Source organism: Colias eurytheme, chromosome 25 (genome assembly GCF_061535395.1).
Source record: "Colias eurytheme isolate Ceu_HAF_F1 chromosome 25, ilColEury1 Martin Lab GWU primary, whole genome shotgun sequence".
NCBI classification, from domain to species: Eukaryota; Metazoa; Arthropoda; class Insecta; order Lepidoptera; family Pieridae; genus Colias; species Colias eurytheme.
This window is the reverse complement of record NC_143004.1, coordinates 675,609-698,670: the sequence shown is the minus strand read 5'-3', so window position 1 is coordinate 698,670 and position 23,062 is coordinate 675,609. Positions and strand designations below refer to the sequence as shown.

Sequence of the window (23,062 nt, the reverse complement as noted above, 5' to 3'; positions counted from 1 at the left end):
GTCGGGTGTTGTATTTTTTTACAAATTTTATTTTAGCGTCGGAGTTAATAGGCGTAAAATAATAATAAAATGCTGCATAATGACCGAAAATTTGATAGAATTGGTTAGAAAATATCCATGCTTCTATAATACGAAGGATAGATCATATAAACTATAAATATATATCAATGAAGGCAAAATTGTGGGCACAAATCGGAGAAGAAATTAATGAAACTGGTAAGTAAAAATTCTTCCGACTCCGGAGTTAATATCACTGTACCTTGTTTTGTTCGTAAGTGATAATTATGTAAACAACATGCAGCTTTAATAATATCAATTGCTGTGTCCTAACGCGCGCTAAAGCGTTCTGTTTGACGAAGCCTCGCGCGACGTTAAAACAGGACGCTGTAGCGCTACTACGCAGCGCTAAAATACGCGTCCTATCTGACAAAGCCTTAAGGGATTCGAACCCAATACATAAATTTTATATTCATTGAGTAAAGATAAGATTTTTTGTAAAAATCAAGAAGTAAGATAATGTTAACTATGTAAAATAAAAATACATTCTCTCAATTTATATCTTTATTATCAACACAACTCCATCACGCAGACGCCACGCCGAAGAAAAACCCGCCGACGAAACCGACTGAAAAACAGCTATTTTTCTTCATAAAGCGCAGGATCTTATCAATAAGATCCTGACTATGGCCCATGGCTTCTCGAACTTTCTCCCAATTTATATTTATATAACCTAATTCTGTTGCGAAATGCAGAAGAATGATACTACCTCCTAAACCGAATGCGGCGGTTTTGCCAATTTTGATGGCACCCACTCCGGCCACCCATCCACTTAGTGTCCCCAGCGCGAGATCCTTACCATTACTCTTATAGAACTTATTTACTGTTGCGTCGAAAAACGTATCCTCGGGCTTCAAATCCTTTTTTGTTATGTTGCGTAGATCGAAATCAGCGGGTATAGGTTTTGCCATGTATGTACATTTTTTAAACAGCTGGTATAGATATGGGTATAGTATTTTTGTAATTTTTTTGTTTACGTTAGCTCAGGGTTTGATAGATTTTGGCAGAGTAGTGTCATAAACGTTGCTCTATGCTTCGTAGATTATAGCATTTCTTTTTGAATTTTCAAACCTTTCTTTCATGAGGCCTTACAATAAAAAATAGCTAGATGTATGCCTATTGGATTTTCGAAAATTATTTTTTACTTTATAATATTTGTATTTGAGTAGAAAAAAGTAATAATATTAACTATATGTTATTACAAAATTCCTCATTCATGTTCCAGAAAAACTAGGTAGGCTCTGTAGCTTTTCAATCTATCAGTATTTGTAAGTCTATTCAGATCGGATCAGCAGTTTATACGTCAAAACATATGTACGTAGATGGTGATTATACTTCGTACCTAATATGTAGATGGTATTATATTATGATCTGTGCTAATAGTATAAACCAATGACATACATCTTGATCATAGATGTTCCTAACAATTATGTTCACTTTAGTATGTATTTATCTAAGTTCAACCATAAAAATGATTTTTTAAAACTATTTCTGTAAGTATCGATGATCTCTTTAGTATACTAACAGAGGGCGTTAATACAAATGAAATTCCAATTTATTCAAGTTGTACTACCAACAATTGGTGATGTGATTTTGATGATAGCTCAGATATAAATTAATTGATAGACCAAATCTAAAGGTGTGATAGATTTTCCATTTGTGTAACTAAAAATTGTGAATATTTGTAGGGAAGTGTCAGTAGTGTGATTTTTTTTATCTTCAAATGATAACATTAGGTATTTTATACATTGGATCGATCCCAGAAGATAAAATGATAGTTTTCATATAATTTTTCATTAATTTACTACTACAGTTTAGCGCATAAAACACTTGACTATGAATTTTTTAGCCATTTAAAAAAAAAGGTTGAATTTGAATTTCAGAACTTTATTAGTAGCATCCTGATACAAATATGCTTAACCGTGGCCACACCCCGGACACTCCATACAAAATGATCGTTTTGACAGTCACACTGTAGTGACTGCAAATGTGTGTGTTAACGCTTTATGGTTGGCACATTTGTGACTAGCGTAAAAAAAAATTCGCGTTTTTCTGATGAAATACATCCGTAAACAGCACAATATCTAACCATTTTCTACGAAAAACGATAATCACAAATCCAAAATAATAAAATTACTTTAAGTCAATTTGATTAATGTTGTCAATCTTCGTTGCGTATCGTCCTTGCAGAAAAATATGGCCCATTTTATGTCTGATCGCGCGGGGGTGAGGTAAGTTTAATTTTGGCGGGAGGCGGAGAGTGTCCGTTCTGTAGCGTTTAGCTACTATTATGTATTCTGTGCCATGGCTTAACCTATATTTGACAGTTAGGTAACAAGTTTTATGCATATTTTCACATTAAACTCCTTCAGTCACTGTAGTAGTAAATCAATGTTACTCCATCTGTAAACAGCACACAGTTATCGCTAACTACACTACCCAAAGCAGCGGGTCAGGAGGTGGGGGTGGTCAAACAAAAAAATAAAAGCATGCAAATTCAATTTCACTGATTGTATTTTTCAATAAAATCATCATTTTTTCACTTGTTAGGTATTGTCCATAATACTAACTATATATACATTGCTAAATGCTTCGCTTAAAAAACAAAATTATTGAACACCTATTACAAGCTAAAATTATTAATAACTATCTAAAAAGAGGTTTCACGTAATTATTTTGCCGTACGGGCAGTGTCGTGTCGTGGTCGTGTCGCATACGACATTTATCACAAATGCAGTATCGGAGCCTGCTTACATCGTGCGACATTCTCATCGTAAACTATAAATAACTGTGACGTAATAAAACATACGTATCACCAAATTGATTTTAACAAAAGCTGCAGAAAAAAAATGTCACATTATACAGTGAAATTTGTGTAAAAAAATAGGCCATTTAATGTTTTAGCGAACAACGAACCAACGTACAGACAGACAGACAGACTCATCCAAAGCTTCCCTTCACAGAGAGATCACTTCGAATTAAATAAGTACATAATATCGTTGCATTCACACAACTATACAAATAATATTTGTTCATATTACATGTTGTTTTTATATACACATCAATTAAAAACTCCACAGTCAGAATAGGCACATAGAATCAACATTTATTTTCATTTTTCTCCAAATTCTCAAATGCGTGATAAAACTTGATGGAACTTTACCAAAATGAATTCAAGAATTTGGTCAAACTTGGAGTTTTCAAATATTCATGCATATATAAAAAATCGTGTCTAGTTTTGTAAAAAAATCCGTCAAACTTATAAATAAACGATTTTAATTTTAAATATTACAAATCTTGGGCCATTTTCTATCGAAGTATCGATAAAAATATACAATTACATACAATAATAATTTCCATCATTTCTACAAAAACATCGACCGATTTTAAGTGCGGCGACAACAATGTTTTTATTTAATAAAATATATTTAAAAAATGATCAAAATTAAATTCATTATAATATCCATTCTTTAGATTATTAACATAATATTTTCAATAAGAAGCCGAATTCAGAAATACAATATTAAAAAAAAGTGGACGGAAACTTTTACAATAAATAAAATAACTTTAGTTTTTTGGTTCAAAAAACTTATTCGAAATTGATTTCTATACAAGAAAAAAATAAATAATTAAAAACAAATCTGACCAGATATTAGGAGACAGTCTAAAATCAAACATAGGTTTTAAATATCATTATATAATAGTAAATATCAAGAAAAATACCTCGAAAGCGATTACCATTCGAGAATTCGGCTTCAATAACTGCCAACACAGTTGCAGAAACAATTCAAACTCAAACTCAAGTCAATGACTTTGCCTTCGTTTATTCTTGTAAAATAAGAATTTTTTTTTATCTTTTCGATATATTTTTTGTCATTTTCCATACATTTTACGTCAAAAACATTGTCATCACCGCACGCAGTAGTTCGTTGGTTGACACTTAGGCTTACAAGTAATATATCGATCAATAATATATCCTGCGCCAGGCAGTTTGTATAACGCGTAGGAACTTGCTACATGTATTGCACGCGGCGTTGCGCGGGGCGGCCCCGCCCTTTTATTTACATTTATATGAAAAATACAAAAAAACTTGAAAAACACTTTTGTTCGCGACTGTACCGTATGTAAAGGAGAAAAAAAGAGAGAAATAATAGTTTAGACGGATTAAGAATTGATTTTAAAATAAATAGTTAATGTAATTTCGTTCGGGATTGTACTATTGCAAGTCTGGTTAATTTAGTGTTAAAAAATGACGAAATAAAGAATAAAAACACGAGATTTTTAGTGAAAACAGCGAAAGTAACGGGAATAAGCAAGCAATTTTTTTCTTTGCTATCTAAATTTTGTACCGTAAGGTTGGCAGCAAATGGTTAGTTACTTTTTATTTATTTTTATACATTTTACATGTTTACAATATAAATAATTACACGATAGTATCAGTTATTATTACATAGCTTTGTCATTTTTTTTCAAACTTGGCAAATACAAAACCTGTAGGGTTGTCGCATTTTATAAACCGAACGTTTTATTTATTATAACGGGTATAATTATTATTGCCGTCCTATTTATACTACTATGTATAGGGTTGTCAATTTACAATTTTAAAAAACTAATTTTTGCATATTCGTTTGTCAGCACTTTTAGGGTTGGCACCTGACAATTTATTGCTACTTTATTGATACTGCATGACATATCGAGTCATTTATAAGCTCACACATTTCACACAGTATAATCAGGGCTGTCACTTGCGAATTTATTCGGGCGAAGTTAATACAACGGTGGGAGAGGACGCCTGTACGTACATAATGTACATTCACGAGAGATCAGGGTTGCCACCCGCGGACAACGCACCACGTATCCACCTATTCATAAACGCTCATCGACCTGCCAACCGCGCACAGCCCTATATATTGCTACTGTACGTCAGGGCTGCCACTCGCCACCGCTTGACACCAGCATGCACCAGCACGACAGATACTGCAGGGCCGCCACTCAGTCGCTTAACACGTCGCCCCCGCACCCGCAACCTATCACGTGTCAGCCCGTTGGCAGTAGGGTGCTATTAGGGCGCAGTCAGGGCGCTGTTAGGGCGCAGTCAGGGCGCAGCGAGGGCGCTGTCCGGGCGCCGTCAGAGCGCGGCGGGCGGGTGCGGCGGGTGGGGGGCGTGGTTGGCGTGCGGCGGGTCGGCGGGCGGCTCACCGGGCTCGTCGTCGCGCTCGTACGCGTAGGGCCGGTAGGGGCGGTACAGTAAGGGAGGAGGAGCCCGAGAGCCCTCCGACCGCCGCGCCTCCTTCTCTCGCGCAAACCGCTCGCGCTCCCGCTCCCGCTCACGTTCGCGTTCGCGCTCCCGCTCGCGTTGCTCCTTCTCACGTTGTTCGCGTTCTCTGTAATGGAAATGGAAATTGGTGACAATCAAATAACAGAGTATGCTGGATTACAATTAAATTACGTTGGTATAAATTTCTCGAAACGATTTTTGATACTGATGAAGTGAATTTGAACAAATTCAGTTATAAAACAAAAATCATAGGTAGAAACTGAGATATCTTACAACTGTTACATAAAATGTAAAACATTCCATACAACAACAATAAATTAAAATCAAATAGATCCGGATCGAAGGACCAAAATTGTATTTTAACAAAAATATTATCTAATTTAACATTTCCTGGCAAAAGCTAGTTTTCTTTCTTTCTGCCTCCATAGATCAATAATCATCTTCACACGACTCACCTCTCCCTCTCCCGCTCCCGCTCCCTCTCCCGCTCCCGCTGCAGCGCCATCTCCTTGTCCCGCTCGTCGTGCGCGTGCTGCACGTGCTGCGCGTGCTGTACGTGCTGTGCGTGTTGCGCGTGCTGTGCGGCGTGTGCGGCGTGTGCGGCGTGCGGGTGCACGAGCGGCAGGGGCGGGGCCAGCGGCGGGTAGAGCGCGTAGGGCGGCAGCCAGCCCACGCCCATGCCCACGCCGCCGCGGAACACCCGCTCCAGGTACATCTGCTCCTCCGCGGCTAGCCTGCACACGATACATAGCCACGTAAAGACACAAATTTAGATGTGTTAGATGTGAAGTTAAACATAAGACTGTTGCGCTATCTTTATTATTATTTTTTCTCGAGTGTGAAGTTAAACCTAAGTCTGTTGCGCTATCTTTATTATTTTTTTGACATTCACTTCTGTTTTTTACATTTTTTCTTATGTAGTATCTAATTGAATGCAGTTTTATTTTTAAGCGGCATCAATTAAAACAAATATAAGATTAACAATATAACTCTTCTTCTAAAGTTCTTGTGAATGAATAATTTACAAAAACAATTTTTTTTTATATGTGTGTGTGAATGTGTATATCCAAGTAATTATCTGTGTAAATATATCCTTGTGCATCATTATATTTCCGTTCATGTGTATACGAGTATGTATTTCTGTGTGTGCGTGTGTACAAATGTATTGTGTATGTATGTATATATTATGTATGTGTACGTTACCTGTACTGCAGCGCGGCGCTGGAGTAGAGGCCGGGGTGCGCGTACGGCGAGTAGGCGGCCGGCTCCAGCAGCGGGAACGACGCCGCCGCCGGGTGGGACAGTCTACAAGGGGGATATTACAATAAATAAATAAATATTTCAGGACAATTTTCACACACGGCACGATCTGATCCCATACTAAACTTTCGCTTGTGTTATGGAAACCAGATGGCTGATAAATATACATATATAATTTTAAATACATACTTATATAGATAATTAACACCCAGACACAAATATTGGCCCCGGGTGGGAATCGAACCCACGACCTCTGCCTTGGAAGGCAGGGCCACTACCAACCAAGCCAACCGGTCAGTCAATAAGATTTCTATGTCGAATTTGGGTTTGGAGTAGATACGATTCGCATTTGTTCTATCGATCGATTTTAATGTCCTAATCGCATAGCGGTCTATAGCTCTAATAGATCAGCGATTTACTTTTTTGGAAATTTACACTAGGAATTGAACCCAGGGTTCTTCGGTTTTAAGTATGTACTAGCAAGTAGGCAACAACACTCCGAAATACTAATAATTATGTTTTTCTGATATACGTTCATCAAAGCTAATGCAGAGGGGTAAAATGTTTTTTTTTTTCCACACAGAAACTACAAAACGATGTATTGGCTTTAGTCTGATATGCAGATTGCGGAAGTATAATCTAAAATAACTGACAAGGGTTTGTGACAAAAAAATTAAGCTACATAATATTATGTGTAAAAGGTCCGATGATAATGATGATGAACACAAAACTAGAGCACTTATAACTCACCTATCATCAGGTCGGTAGGGCTGGAACCCGCTGGCCGGCAGGTGGTGCGGCGAGGCCCGCTTGGCGGCCGGCGGCGGCTTCTCCTTCCCGTCGCGCTCCCCGCCCGCGCCCGGCCCTGCGCGTGCCCAACCAACCCCTCGTAACACTTGTACCACTGGTATCGACCACTTTGCTACCACCCCTCGTCACTTACGGGCGACAAACCGCTAACAAAGTGCTCAATACAAGTTTTGTACCACACATTTTCAAAATTACCTCATCAATAGCATATTTAACGCTTACTTCACGAGCACTTTGCTACCCCACGTCAACTACGAGCGAAAAAACAGTAACAAAGTGCTCAATACAAGTCTCATAACACACGTCTCGAAAATAACATCATCAATAGCATGTTTCTTATAAACTACGTTTGAATTAGTAACATTATTCATTAACATTACATTATTATTAGCTTCATTGATTAACACGTTTTATGGACGCGCACCAAACAAGTGCAATTTTAAATTAAATAAACAAAAACGAAAAATAAAAGTGTCGAGCGATCGTGTAACTTATTAATGTGTTCAATATAAATTATTACTGCTCGAGTATGCACCACACGTCGAGTTTCAAAATACACCAGTCTCCAGGGAGGGCGAATCTCTAACAGTTGATTAATATGGAAATAGAACTGTATTCCGTCATTAAAGTAATGATCCCTTCATTTTCATATATTAGAAACATCTGTGGACCTATTCTGTTCCCTTGCAGTATACCATTAATACATTTTTATATGTTTTACGTGGAACTCATAAAATAATACTATAGTTAGCACATAGGTGACGACGTGAAGTATATAATTATCATTTACATTTATTTTCATTGGTATCTATATTGTGTTCATAAGTTTGTTTACTTATAAATAAAAACTTCTATTGCAGTTAATTTTAATCAATTCAATAAAACAGCTATCATGTTCAAAAATCTACCATCCTTGCAAACTGCAACTGCAAACTATAATAAAACCCACATTATTCCAACCTAAACTATCTTCACAAGTAATTTGGAAGCAAAGCGTCTTGAACTTTCTGCATTTGTGACAATTGTTCGTTCAACTATAAACTTTACCCGAATCAAAATACAGTTCTAGAATCTAGAAAATATAGATAGAACAATTTAACATAAAATAACAAAGTTGGAGAACTAAGAAACCTTTGGGTTAAATGGCTAAAATTGACCTGAAAAATCAAATTTCCAACCTCCCTGGGGACCTGATCCAATACCCTATATCTCCACGCTTAGTCTGGAAGATTCTAGAACATTCTAGAACATCAAGTATCACAATTCCACGATCGCTCGCTCTGTGGGGGATAGGTAGGGAATCAAGCGTGTGCGACTCACCGTCCTTCGCGTCGGGGCCCGCGTTCTTGGCGAGCGTGCGCAGCGCCGCAGCGAACGGACCGCCCTTGTTCGGGGCTATGTCCGTCCGCTTGGCGATCTTGCTCGCGCTCACACCTGGAAAGATGAAGAGCGTGTTTAGTATTGGTTAAATCACTAATTAAGTAAGTATTTGACTAAATATGGTAATAAATCATATGTGTAACCGCACAGTTAATTAGACTATAATTATATGCTAACATTGTGCTTAGAGCGTTGTCTGTTCCTCCTACGTATATTAAAAGGGTAAATAAAGCCAGTATTTAAAAAAAATCATTATCATCGCACACGACCAGGAGCGTCCACAACAAAAAGCGTTTCGTTCGAAATTTCCTTTGCACCGGCACATTTCAATTTCACGCACCAAGATACAAAATTAAAATCCAATATTTTCCCCCGTGTCGTCGTTCGCTCACACACCGTGTCAACGATTCATAATTACACTTTTGTTTGCTCGTCGTCCGAACCGTTCGTTATTTTATTAAAGGCAACATATGACTGGCCGTTGAAGGGCATTTTTATAACGGGTTATTAAAAAATTCCATATACAGTTATATTTATTCAATGACAGTCGTCAATATGAAGCTAACAATTCTAATTATAATTAATTATTATATAATGCCGATTAGCAAATGTAATATTTAGGAAAATTACATCACACAGTCATAAAAAGTCTTCAGTCCAGAGCGCAAAAAACAATGATTAAGAGAACCTCCTTTTAGAAGTGGCAGAAAAAGTTAATTCAAACAAATAGTGATATGTCTAAGGTGATATGTCATTCAAATTTAACCCAGTGCACATTTTTTAAATTTTCAAGGCCAATACACATTGTTACCAACCCTAAACTCTCACATAACAAGAGGGTGCACGTTGCTACCACCCTTGTTTTCATTGAAATAAAATTAAAACGATCGATGAATTTTTGATGGGTGACTAACATGTATGCCGTAACTGAGTTAAAAATTTCGTCGAGGCAGATGGTTTGTGCCGTTTTTTTGTTTGTAAATTTTTCCTTTTGAATTTGTCCATTTACTTTTACTTTAATAAATAGTAACTATCAAGTTTCTTGCAAGGTTCCTGACTAGAAGTTTATTTAGATTGAATAGCTTTCAACTGGTTAAAATTCAACAAATTTAACATAACATAAACATTGATTACTTGATTGACGTTGTTTGAAGCTACAGTATCTCTCCATTCTTCCATGCAAAAATTTCTTTGTATAATAACGAATCTATACTAATATTATAAAGCTGAAGAGTTTGTTTGTTTGAACGCGCTAATCTCAGGAACTACTAGTCCGATTTTAATAATTCTTTCGATGCTAGATAGTCCTTCTATCGAGGAAGGCTATAGGCTATATATGATTACGCTAAGATTAACAAGAGCGGAGCCACGCGGGTGAAACCGCGAAGGGCAGCTAGTTACCTATAAGAGTTGAAACAAGAAGCTATACTAAACCTATACTATTTGATGATATGAATGTAACATGTATTCTTCTTTACCATCACTAAACATCTAAACAACCATGACATGTTCCTCTGACTCAAGCAAACAGTTGATCAAAGTGACATTAAACAAGTAATAGCCAAAGCGCAAAGGGGTCGCTTCGTTGGCTCGCCGGCTGACCCCCGCTCATATTGAAATGGCCCGCGCGATGCGGGATACGCCGCGGTCACTGTAAGAGCGGACGCGAGAGCGGGCACTAACATACATGTAATGTGAATTGCAAAAGTAGCAAGAATCGTAATGATAGTTCATTATTTACTAGCTTGATAAGAGGAAAATACATTTTTTTTAGCGGCGAAATATGGCTTAGCTGAAAGATGATTGCTTAATGATGAGATTTTGTCGAATTCCTACCGGCTAAAACTCTACTGTGGTCCTCCGAGTAGCATTAATGACAGGGCATTTTACATGTTGTTTTCTTTTTAAGTTTCTAGCTAAAATAGTTCTTTTTCGAATATCTTTACTGCTTTCAATAGGAAATACGTACATAATTTCCTCATTTCGTACAATTCCCCTGGCTACGTTCTCGCTATCGCTTGTAACATGACCACGGCCGGGGGTCACACAATTGTAATATCGTTATGAACTGCGACGTCGACTGCCTTCAATTGGCGATGGGAACGTTCATTTATACGTTTATAGATGGTATATACTACGATATGCTTTATGAGTTGAAGGATAATAAAAATCTTTATTAGACTGGACAGTGCAGTACCACAGTATTACAATATTATTTCCTAGTAATACTGTGGCAGTACAGTTATTATAATCTATAGCTATTATAATTCTACGTGATGTGAGGGAAATACAAAGTAGATTCAAACATAATATGTGGTTCTAATTTACCGCTCATAAAAACTAATATAAAACGCGACTTCTATTAAACTATAGACTTTTATAGAAGCGCTTTTGAATCGTGGTATCAGAAAAAATAGCATTACCACGTTTTCGAAAAAAATGCCTAGAGTAGATAAAGAGACGTCAGATACCCATGTACATAGTTACATACTTTGAAATCATATAAAAATTGTTCTCTTTATAGCTTAAAAATTTCTTCTAGCACTTTTCGCACTAAGTAGGACCATAATACATAATATGCATTTACATATCTACTAATTACTCCCTCAGACAGCAAAAACAACCTCACCACTGCACGTACCTCCCGTCCCAGAGTACAGAGGGTCAAACATGAGTAATCCCGGGTCGCGGCTCGCCGGGCCAATTGACCCGCCGCCATTACACGCTAAATGGTTAGCCGAGACACAATTGTTGTGACTTACGACCCACTCGTGTTTTGTTATGTGTATTTTATTATACGCTACTACTTGTTGGCTAGTAGTACGTACCAATTTTTTAAAGTTAAAACAATAAAGTTTGTTTGTTTGTTTGAACTCGCTTATCTCAAGAACGTCAACGAATGCCAACATACAAATAAACACCAACACATGTAGTCAAGTCAAGAAAACAAATGATATTTATATAGCAACTTTGAACTGTCGATCTCTAAGAACACCTGAAAAACTCCAAGAATTAGAAATAGCATTGGAAGATATAAAATGGGATATAATAGGAATAAGCGAAATGAGAAGGTTTGGAGAACAAATTGAAGATCGTGGAAAGTATATATTACAGTATAAAGGAGAGACTCCAGGGCTTTATGGAGTCGGATTCATGGTCAGAAAGAATTTAGTAAACAGCATAATAGAACTAAGAGGAATATCAGAGCGTATCTCAATTCTTAACATAAAACTAAACGAGGAAAACTGGTCCATTATCCAAGCATATTCTCCAACCGAATCGGACAAAAAGGAAGATTTAATAAAAACTGATAAATTCTATGAAGAACTCCAGAACACCATCGAAACATCACATAAAAATCTGATAGTGATGGGTGACTTTAATGGCCAAATCGGAACACAAAATAGGGGCGAAGAATATTCCATAGGAAACTTTGGTTTTGGCACTAGAAGCAAGAACGGTACAAGGTTGGTAAACTTTTCACTAGAAAACAAATTAAGTGTTCTAAACAGCTTTTATAAAACGAAATTGACAAAGAAGTGGACATGGATCTCACCTAACGGCCTTCATAAAAACGAAATAGACTTTATTATGTCCAATAATAGAAAAGCTTTCAAAGACCTATCGATCATAAAAAATTTAAATTTTAACACTGATCATAGAATGGTACGGGCTATAATGGCAGGCACATATCCCAAGAAAACAAGGCAATTTCATAATAAATATGCAGTTGTTCAGTATACTGGCGACACAGAATTATTGCTAAAAAATCTTAAAACATCATTACAGACAAAAGAACATTTACCTATAGAAGAAAAATATAACATGCTACTACACAAACTAAAAACTGTAACTAAGAAAACAAATACAAACACCAAGAAAGAAATCTCATTTGAAAGTAAGGCACTACTACAAAAACGCAAGGAACTACTACAAGATAGAAAAACAAAAGAAAACCGAAAAAAAATATCTGAATTAAGTAAAATGATAAATGAAAAATTACGCAAAGAAAGAAAGACAAAACGAACCAATACAATGAAGAATTTTATAGAAAAAACAGGAGGAATAAAAAAGGCAATAAAAGAACTAAATTGCAAAAAGGAATGGATAACAAGTATGAAAAAGAAAGACGGTAAAACTACAGAAAAGAGATCGGAGATACTAAAAGCTGCTACAGACTTTTACCAGAACCTATACCAAAGCCAAAAAAATAGGCAAAGTGTAAAAGAAAATGACACATTAACTGATGAAGAGGAAGTGCCTGAAATACTTACAGAGGAAACCATAAAAGCCATAAATACACAGAAAAACGATAAAGCTCCCGGATCAGATCTCGTTACAAATGAACTACTGAAAATAACATTACCAGTGATTGCTCCGAAGCTTACAGATATATTTAACGAAATTATCATAACAGAAAAAATTCCCGAGGATTGGACAAAATCAACCATTATACTACTACACAAAAAGGGCGATAAAGGAGATATATCAAATTACAGGCCCGTTAGCTTAATGTCGAATGTCTATAAGGTTTTTTCAAAAATCATATTATCAAGAATTACAAACACCCTTGAAGAAAATCAGCCGAAAGAACAGGCTGGCTTTCGTCGAAATTTTTCCACTATAGACCACATTCACACCCTTAGACAAATATTGCAAAAATATAAAGAATATAACAAGACTTACTATCTAGGGTTTGTTGATTTTAATAAAGCATTTGACACGCTAGAACACGACTTTATATGGATGGCACTAAAAACGCAGGGCGTACAACCAAAATACTTACGAATTCTCCAAAACGTATACACCAAGAGCACAGCGCAAGTTAAGCTTGAAACTATTGGCCAAGAATTTCCCATCAGAAGAGGCGTACGCCAAGGAGACCCTATCTCTCCTAAATTATTCTCAGCAGTCTTAGAAACAATATTTAGGAAAATGGATTGGAAGAATCAAGGATTAAAAATAAACGGCGAATACCTGAGCCACTTACGTTTTGCAGATGACATAATTATTTTCTCGGAAAGCCCAAAGACATTACAAGCAATGCTGCAACAATTAGCTGAAGAAAGTGCAAAGGCAGGCCTAACGATGAATTTAATGAAAACTAAAATTATGTCAAATTCTACACAAAATGATACCATAACATTAGACGGAGTGGGAATAGAATATGTACATGAGTATGTTTACTTAGGACAACTAATATCTACCGAAGACTGCATGAAAAAGGAAATAGAAAGAAGAATAGCTAACACCTGGAAAAGATACTGGTCGCTAAGCGAAGTTATGAAGAACAAAGACATGCCAATGAAAGAAAAAAGAAAGGTATTTAATATGTGTATTTTACCATGTTTGCTATACGGGTGCCAAACATGGGCATTGACAGAACAACTGGCAAACAAAATAAAAGTTTGTCAAAATGGAATTGAGCGAAGTACAATAGGGGTTAAGAGAAAAGATCGAGAAAAACTAAAAGACATTAAAAGTAAAACTAAATTCAAGAATGCATATATAACATACAAACAACTAAAGTGGAAATGGACAGGCCATATGATAAGAGAGAAGAAGGATAAATGGACTAGACAAATAACAGAATGGTACCCGATAGACTGCAAAAGGAACAGAGGAAGACAACTTACAAGGTGGGAAGATGGTATTCGAAAAATAGCAGGTCCAATGTGGACTCGAAAGGCTAGGGACAGAACAGAATGGCGATCTTTAGAGGAGGCCTTTGTCGGAAGACAAGTTGAGGAGTAACTACCGTTTGCCGAACTAAAATCACTTAAATATAAATTAAATTGTTGAGTTTATAAAGTATAATTAGTTAGTAAATATTAGTAGTAATTAGTTATGAGGCATACTTAGAAAAGTTTTGTAATTTAAATTAAGATCAACAATAAAGGCTTTTTATTTTTTATTTATTTTATTTATTTATCTCAAGAACGAACGTAGCGATTTCAAAAATGTTTTCGGTAGTTGAACCATAATATGTACAAAGTACAGCGATAATTTTTAGAAAAATGAATTAAGGGTAGTTTAAAAAATTGTTTCTACATGAACGTGAACAATATACCACGTAGATATAGTAGTCTATGAAATTTCTGACAAATTTGAACGATTTACGCGCCGCATAATTGACAAACCTAACTTGAATTCAAAATTACGATAACCGCCTTACTGTGAATTTAAAAAACTACGCAAGCTTAACTTAACCGCTTGTATAGGCGCATGTATAGGCTCCGTGTAGCTACACCACAACCGAGCCCCGTGTGGACGCACCACTCCGCCCCCACTCCGCAGTGCTGCAGTAAGTGTAAAGTGGAGTTCACAAATTCGCCACAAGTACAACAAGTGTGCTGTGTGCCTATCTGTGCTGCGTCTGGTGTGCGCATGCGTGTAGCGCTGTATAGCGTGTGGGATAGGGGACGAGCGGTAGCGGGAACGGAAGCGGAAGCGAGTTGGAATATAAATACGATGGGATTATTTTTTTGTGTGTTACTGTTAGCGTAAGCACATTGAGAAAGTAATTATATTACTGAAATAGATAATTCTACTTAAGACTTCATATTGAACCATATAATTACCATCTAATTCAGTTGATATAATTGCGTCAATGTTTATTAAATTCAAGTTTTCTAATCAAGGAATCAGCTGGATATTAAACATCAAAAATCACCAATTAAAAACAGCCCCTGGCAAAACTACCGTAGCTATTTCCGTATTTATCTCTAAACCAAATCCAAATGAAATCTTTTCACATCACTACACGACTTAAGAAAGCATCACAAATTACCCGCCTCCGCCCACGCCGTGTACCGCGGGCGGGCGGCGTCGTCTGCGGATTTCCATTACATCCCCTGCCTCTCCCCCCACACCTCGCTACCTGCCCCCGCACCGCGCAAACACTAACGCCGCAAATGGGCCACTTTGCCGCCGACGCTATTTATTACTTGATGCCGGCCAAACAGCGGCACCGCTACGCACACCGCCAGTTATCTTTCATGATTCGAACGTGTCACGCTACAGTGGTGATACGTCATATTCGCGTATAGTTTGCTTAATAATATAACAACTTCATAATGTCACAGTAAAAACTTATATTTAATAATCAGTGTAGTTATACTCATGTAATTAATGTATTATCTTGCCTTTGATTCAAAGTTTGAATTAAATCTGTCCGTTTAAAGTAAGTCAAAATCTAGTCTAAAAGTTACGTACAAACATACAAATTTGATTGTGCTCGATTACAATATTGCCACAAGCATAAATATAACATTGTTGTAATAAATGCATCACACAATTATGCATGGCTTTCGCTGCATTTAAAAGCTCTTAACGGTTTTTATTGAACAATAATTTGCATTGACGTGTTTGATGAATATGAAATTTAAACGGTAAAGTAATTAACGAACTGAATACCGCTAAAATGTGTATATAAATTATTGAAAATATTTTATTTAATCTCACTTTCTGCTTTGTAAAACGTGCTCATATCGTCCAACAAATACTTACTACTAACATACTTCCGAATTCATATTATTAGTATAGATATCAGTCGAGACCAACCCGATTACGCACCCCGCCCTTGCTTCGCACACTCGAGTTACACAATGTGCTGCCATTGTCGGAATTAACCCCACGTCATCCGACAAGTATCACATTCGTAGGGACACAATTACCTTTTAAAATTTACAATATTATTATTCATATTTAAATTTTCGTCGTTTGTTGCCCGTCAATGAGAGTTTTAATGGCAATGTAGTTGATAATAAAAACTTCATTTCTTAATAAGCTTCAATCTTTGTAATATGATTTATATTTCAGAATATCAAATTGAAAGGTAATAAAAAGATAACAAGAGATGTAACCAAAAATTTCTTCACTTTCAGCCGCTTATCAAAAAATTGAAAATCTTTCACGCAAATTCAAAAAATATTTACTCAAACGTTACTCAATCGCGACTTCATTTCTTCCGCAGTTCTATAAAATCTGGCCAGCATAGCATATTATTACGTTCCGGGCGATTCAATTTCCACCCGCCTCTTCGCAAGTGGAACTTTATTGCTCGGCAATACAATCTAATTTCGATTGGACCGCACAGATTACCCCAACTTGTTAGGGTAAAAGGAAATTTGGAGCGTCGGCATTACTTTCGCAGTGTTTTACTTGACGTTTATTTATGGAAGCCCTTATTTGTAGGTGGGTAAGGCGCATTTTAACGGCGCAGTCGGATCTGTGTATATTATCTCGGCAGCCGGCGTCGTGTCAACTTTTAATTGAAGTTTCCGAGTTGGGAAGCGACAACTGTATCCGAGCTGAAACTGCGCTAATTGAAATTTTCATAATTATGAATGAGCTTAGACACGGTGTTGTATATACAAATCTGTCGTGTTTATTATACCGTTCCAGATTCGGCAATATGGCTTCCTTTTAGATAACCCCGTCTAATTTATATGAAAATGTTTATTCAATCTTAACGATAAATGCGCAGCATTCGAGAATACTATTTTAAGAACATATAAAAGCGAGACTCGGCTGTATTTTACATTAATATTTAATACCCCCTACCGAGCATGAATCCACCAGGGGATAAGCTACGCTGGCAATATAAACGAAACGCTAGAAAATGTTCTTGTGGACTTAAAGTAAAAGTTGGCCGTTGCACGTATACTTTCGAGGCTAAATAAAACAATTCATTTGTTGTAGTGAAACTTTGTACTATAGAAGAAAAATTAACTTTGCCAGAAAAAAGTAAATATGCTACTACTCTGATAGTATCGTAACATCTTGTTTGATTAGATAACAGTACATCCACATATGATGAATATACAAGTAACGATAACTATATACGACCGAATTGATAAAGACACTAAATTTCAGGGTAACAAATCAGCTACACCACTAACAGGCAGCAAAACAAACACTTTCATATCCACTTATAGCATCGAGATATCTATGTCTGTAGCGGTTCGACGCACCGCGACCCGGGAGGAGGGGATCACCGCCCGTCGATAGGGTCGCTCTGTACGCTCATCCGAATGCCGGATGGAAAGCGAATTATTGCGGGTATTTCGAACTTTCCACGATTCAGAGGCGGATGTTGTTTTTGATGAGAATATTATTTTGCTTCACTGAATTGGTTCGAAGCAACAGTATCAGGTTTGTATTATGTTTGTATACAGAAAGATTACTTAGAATTGATTAAATGTATGAGAATAGTGCAGAAGTAGTTAATATTGCATCTGTGTCTGTTTCTGTACTATTTGCTTTCACTTCAGTGCTCTCGTTTCAAATCTAATTAAAACAATTTTAAAGGATCAAAATGTTATCAGTGACAACAAAAAATTGTATACCACATCGTATAATGTCTTTTCTTCTTACATTTTATATGATTTCTATATTATGTTTATAATTTAGTTACTCCTCATTTCATCTATCTCATAACATTCATCACCGAACCGCTCCCGCTCATCCCTTGCACCACACACCAAACGCAGGTCGCGCGTATCGCGCAGCCGCGAACGCACCGCTCGAGCGAGGCCGAGATTCGCTCCTTACTTAAACGCCGTGTAAATGTACTGTTTTTTGTGCTCCGTGGCGCGGAATAAGGAGCAACGGGATGGGATAACATAATCTATACACAATAGGTATTGCCGATGAAAATAGAAAAAAGCTACCTATTTAGAGCGGCATTGTTTGCGTTATTCGCTTCCTGTAGGGGTTGCATTTCTAAAGATTTCGCCTTAACATCTTCCAAGAACGTTATGTAAGAATCAATCATGCGAACCTTAGTACATTGTCTGGCTCTTCGTTAATATTGCGTGAACAGTTTTTTTTTATTACACAATACACAGTATTCGAATTATAGCTACCTACTGACTATAGACAAATTTATTTTCTATATTTTGTTTAGAAATTGCATGGAGTGTCCGCTTGAAATATAATATAGTCACTCAAACAAATACACCATTCACACAGTACGACACACGACATCGTGTCGCATATGCACCGCATCGCTCACGTGACGGCTGCGGTCCGCCGTCCGCGTCATCCATCACGACGCGTCGTCCCGTCCCCGCCCCGTCGCGTTCACGTGAGCGCTAATTGAGTGCTACGCGCTATTTTGATGTATTACAATGATATGACTACTATTTAGAACTCCTAGACCATGTTTCTCAGAAAAAGCTTGCAAGATTCGAAAAAAAAATCACCTAACGACAAAAAATATTTTCTATACCCACCCAAATATAGCTATTGGGATATATCTATTCTAGCAAGCGAAAAAATACATAACAAAAACCGGACAAATTCGCAATTTAGACCTGGAACTTAAAAATTATAACTTTCTTAATTAAGTAATATAGATAGACGCCCATTAGTTAGTTACTAAACAACAAGCGCCAAAATAACTTCAAAATAACGCAATCACAAAATCAATTAGACACTCCTATTTCACAAACTACCCTCACAATAAACATTATAATAGCTCGGATAATTCATAAGTCACCCGTCCGCGTCGCCTTGACAGAAACCGTCCACCCTCTATTAGCTTGTCACTTGAGGTTAAGTGACGCGCAAGTTATGTCGCTTAATCGATAAGTCCACCCTAATGTGGTTCGAGGAAGTGGCTTAGGGAAAGACGGTAAGTACAAATGAAGAATTGATTGCAGATACAATTGATGTGAAATCGTTTGTTAGGATTATTTGCATTATATGCGACGATATGTTGATGCTATAGTTGTTTATTTTATCGGAACATAATGCTCCTGTTTGTAAAATTAAAACATTCGTAATCTTCGTAACCTTCGTAAAATTCCTTATCTTTATCAATACTTGTAACTGTGCTTTCCAAACACGTAGTATCTAATTTGTATGCAATACGACTCAAAAACGCCTATTAATCTTCTTCTGTATCATCTTTAATTAATATTTCTATACCGTCGAATTTTCACTATATAACCAACGTACCTGGATGCGGGTAGTACGGCGCCCCGGCGCTCATCGGATGCGGCGCCCTGTACTCCATCGTGCACTCACACGCACATCACTATCGACACTTTCAACTTTAACATTTATCGACAAGCTGCGCACATCACTTCGCTACGCGGGCACATTTCTGCGTCCATTTTTCGATCGGATCCGCGATTTTATTTGCTTTATAAGCCCCGTCTCTCGCGCGAACTGACTTTTACATTTTACAATGACAGTAACGGATTGAATTCGCTTTTTTTATTTCAATCTAATTTGAAAAAGGGTGAATCCCTTTTTCTGGCGAGGTTTTTGATGGCTTTTTTGATTCTGTGGATATTGATTAATATGGATTATATTTGCTATTAGACAAAGGTTGATGATATAAATAGCTACATTTTGGAAACCTAACTTCGCTGTTGGTAACCTATCCCACAATAGTGACACGTCAGAAGTTGTGTTTTCATCATTTGCAGTTTAACTATATCAATTTTAAATCAAATCTATTCCGTTAAATGAATACAACATTTAAAAATTACAATATTTTAATCTATCGTATCACTTGTTCTCTGTCACCAGGTAGTCACCAATACCACTAAATTATCCTAACTCCCCAAATATAATTCTCATATCTACTTCCTAAACGTATCAAGTTCCATTCTTCTGCATTATCTACTGCAAACATATCAAGTACATATCTTAGTTAAAGTCTCAAGTTTCCCTTACACATAACTTGTTCTACCGCCCCTACCGATACCGACTCCGCCGGCTACCGCCCTTTGTCCCGTCAGATCTGATTTAATATCCCACCGTCGTCAGGTCATACGATTGTGAGACGAATTCTTTATTAAGTTTCCGTTCCATAACTTTAGTATAAATGCAGTGGATAATTTTATATTTTGATAGAAATATCTTTTACTGTGAACACGTCTTTCATTTGGTTTTTATAGTACTACATTACTAAATGCAAGTAGAGTTTATAAATTAAATAAAATATAATAATTTTAAGTCGGGACTTATATATGAGAGCATTTATATTAAAACATGGCTAGAAAACAACCCAGTTGCATGTTATCGAACTAAAAAACACCGTGGCAACAACAAATATGACCAAGTTACTGTATCGATTCCATTAAAGTTGCAGACGCAAGTTGTTGTGAAGGATATCGATAGCCCTGGGGGGAGTGGGAGGGGGGGGAGGCTTGGACAAATACCATGCTATTATAGTTTGTATCTACTTGTGTTTCTTACATTTGCGCTATAATGATGAACCTGAGACGATTACATATGTGTTTATTTTTACGTAATAAACACAATTTATAATTACAGCATTTAATATTTTCCAGGGGCAGTTTTTCTCATAGCATTAGTATAGTATTTCTACTATACCAATGTTTTTACATTATTTGTGTTTTTGCACCGCATCATTATTTGTAATGTGACATACTTATCGTCTTAAATCATGAGGTATTGGATTGATTGCTTAATTATCCCAAAATTTTATTCCTTCAACTCTATTCTTAACGCTTCTTAAAACTCATCCACATATCCAATTCCCGAATTCCCTTAATCCAACAAATATATGAACACTATAGAACCAAGAACATTCAAAACGAGTATTACCAAACTTATTAAACACGCTACAAGCCCTAATCTCTAAACTGCACGTGTAATCTGTACGTTAACAAAGTTTCTGTTAATTAAAAACGCCAAGCCTCACCCCGCAGGCCAGCCGAGCAAAATGAAGCAATCTCACGAACGGGAAACACCTACGGATTAACAAAAAGGCCGCGACGAACGAGCCGTGCGCGTGTGGCCGAAAGGCTGCCAATTCCTTGGAAACGAGAGCATTAGGGTACACCGTATGCGGCCGTGGAAGACAATACTGTATACTACAATCGGAACATATTGTGGCAAATAGAATTTGTAAAGTTTATAAGATATATCCTAAACTAGATAAAAGCATATTCTACTTTATACAAGCTTAGGATACTGGCTTTGAAACGCAACAGGACTAACGTTACATACGTGTACAATTTAGAAAAATCTTTCCGTATTTCCAAACCATACTCATACAAAAAACATCGCTATTCTTCAACAGATAGCAGTGACAGATCTAGAAAACATAAATAGATCTAGAAAAATGGGTTACAGAAATACAAGCAGATTAAATAAACACAAGCAAAAAAACCCGTAACGAAGAAGGCGAAGGAGCTTCACATATCGCCTCCAATGAGATTAAAAATAAACCTTTTTTCCGTAGAACGCAAACTGAACCGTAATATAATCATGAAACGCGATTAACTCGGCACTTAAAGCGCTTCAACGACAATTCAAACAGGAAAAATATCCCCGAGAGCCGCTCGAGTATTTATAAAAGCGGCTTGAAGCGGCGTTAAGTGACAAATCCTACGGGATAGGTGGCTCTAGGGTTGCCGCTAATTATATTAACCTTATTTATCATTCAAGAGCGCAAAATAGATACTTGAAGAAAGCTTTTTAGGGATACAACTACGTCTATTTAACTGTGCAATTTTTGCGAAAATTTTAGAAATGAAATGAATTATGCAATAGCCACATCCTACTTTTAAAGAGGAATCAATAATAATTAGCGCTTTAGAATCCTAACAAAAACCATGCCTTTTAAAATAAAATCCTCATTAGAATACCATATGCTTATACCATCAGGTACTTTACAAAACCACATATCATATTAATTGTTCATTCTGTCGCGATTAAATGAATAGCTGACAGCCCTACCAGATAGCATTAATGGAAGCAAGGTATAAGGGATGGAGGTGTTATAATTATGTGCTCGTAACTTGCGGATATAATGTAGCGATCAGTGGATTATGCGAACAGCTTCAATAAAGACAGTTTACTCCCAACATTTCTCCATTAAAAGGTACAATTGATTAACGACGAAGAATTAGTATTGCAAGCAGGTTGTTTGGTAGAGATGGCTTAGTAATAAGGCTGGCTTTTGGCTAATAGCGTGCTAGTCTTAGTTTTTCTATGTAACCTTTACTGTAAAAATACAGCCAATCAAAAGATTGGTGCTTAAATAAAGTATTTTATTATTAGGGCTGTGTGTTACATTGTTTATGAGCAGACATATAGACCAAAGACCGGTGTGAACTCATACTTTCAACCGGTAATATTCTATGAACAATGTTTTCAAAACCACGATCCGTATCGAGGTCAATGCGTAAGCTAAGTAATTAATAATATTAGATTACAGAGTCGACAACTTGCGATACTATGATACGGGTGTGAAAAATACATTCTTTGTGATATTTTATCCGCTTCAGT

At 36.8% G+C, this 23,062-nt stretch overlaps 2 protein-coding genes across 2 annotated transcripts in view; both read right to left on the bottom strand.

Annotated features, from left to right (window-relative positions):
• Positions 1-581: 581 nt before the first annotated feature.
• On the bottom strand, positions 582-968 carry LOC149897398 (FUN14 domain-containing protein 1-like). The gene has a single exon (XM_090116381.1). The coding sequence runs from the start codon at positions 966-968 to the stop codon at positions 582-584; it is 387 nt and encodes a 128-aa protein (XP_089972507.1).
• Positions 969-2,553: 1,585 nt separating this feature from the next.
• px (MAP7 domain-containing protein plexus) overlaps positions 2,554-23,062 on the bottom strand; it is a 121,408-nt gene continuing 100,899 nt past the window's right edge. The window contains exons 19-23 of the mRNA XM_090116502.1: positions 8,726-8,839; positions 7,346-7,460; positions 6,539-6,640; positions 5,791-6,069; positions 2,554-5,441 (exon numbers count right to left, since the gene is read on the bottom strand). Coding sequence (XP_089972628.1) covers positions 5,186-5,441; positions 5,791-6,069; positions 6,539-6,640; positions 7,346-7,460; positions 8,726-8,839 — 866 coding nt within the window. The 3' untranslated portion in view covers positions 2,554-5,185. The remainder of the gene's footprint in view (positions 5,442-5,790; positions 6,070-6,538; positions 6,641-7,345; positions 7,461-8,725; positions 8,840-23,062) is intronic.

Bases quoted from the DNA above. Each gene is read 5' to 3' on its own strand.
- LOC149897398 (XM_090116381.1), bottom strand. From the start codon at position 968: ATGGCAAAACCTATACCCGCTGATTTCGATCTACGCAACATAACAAAA.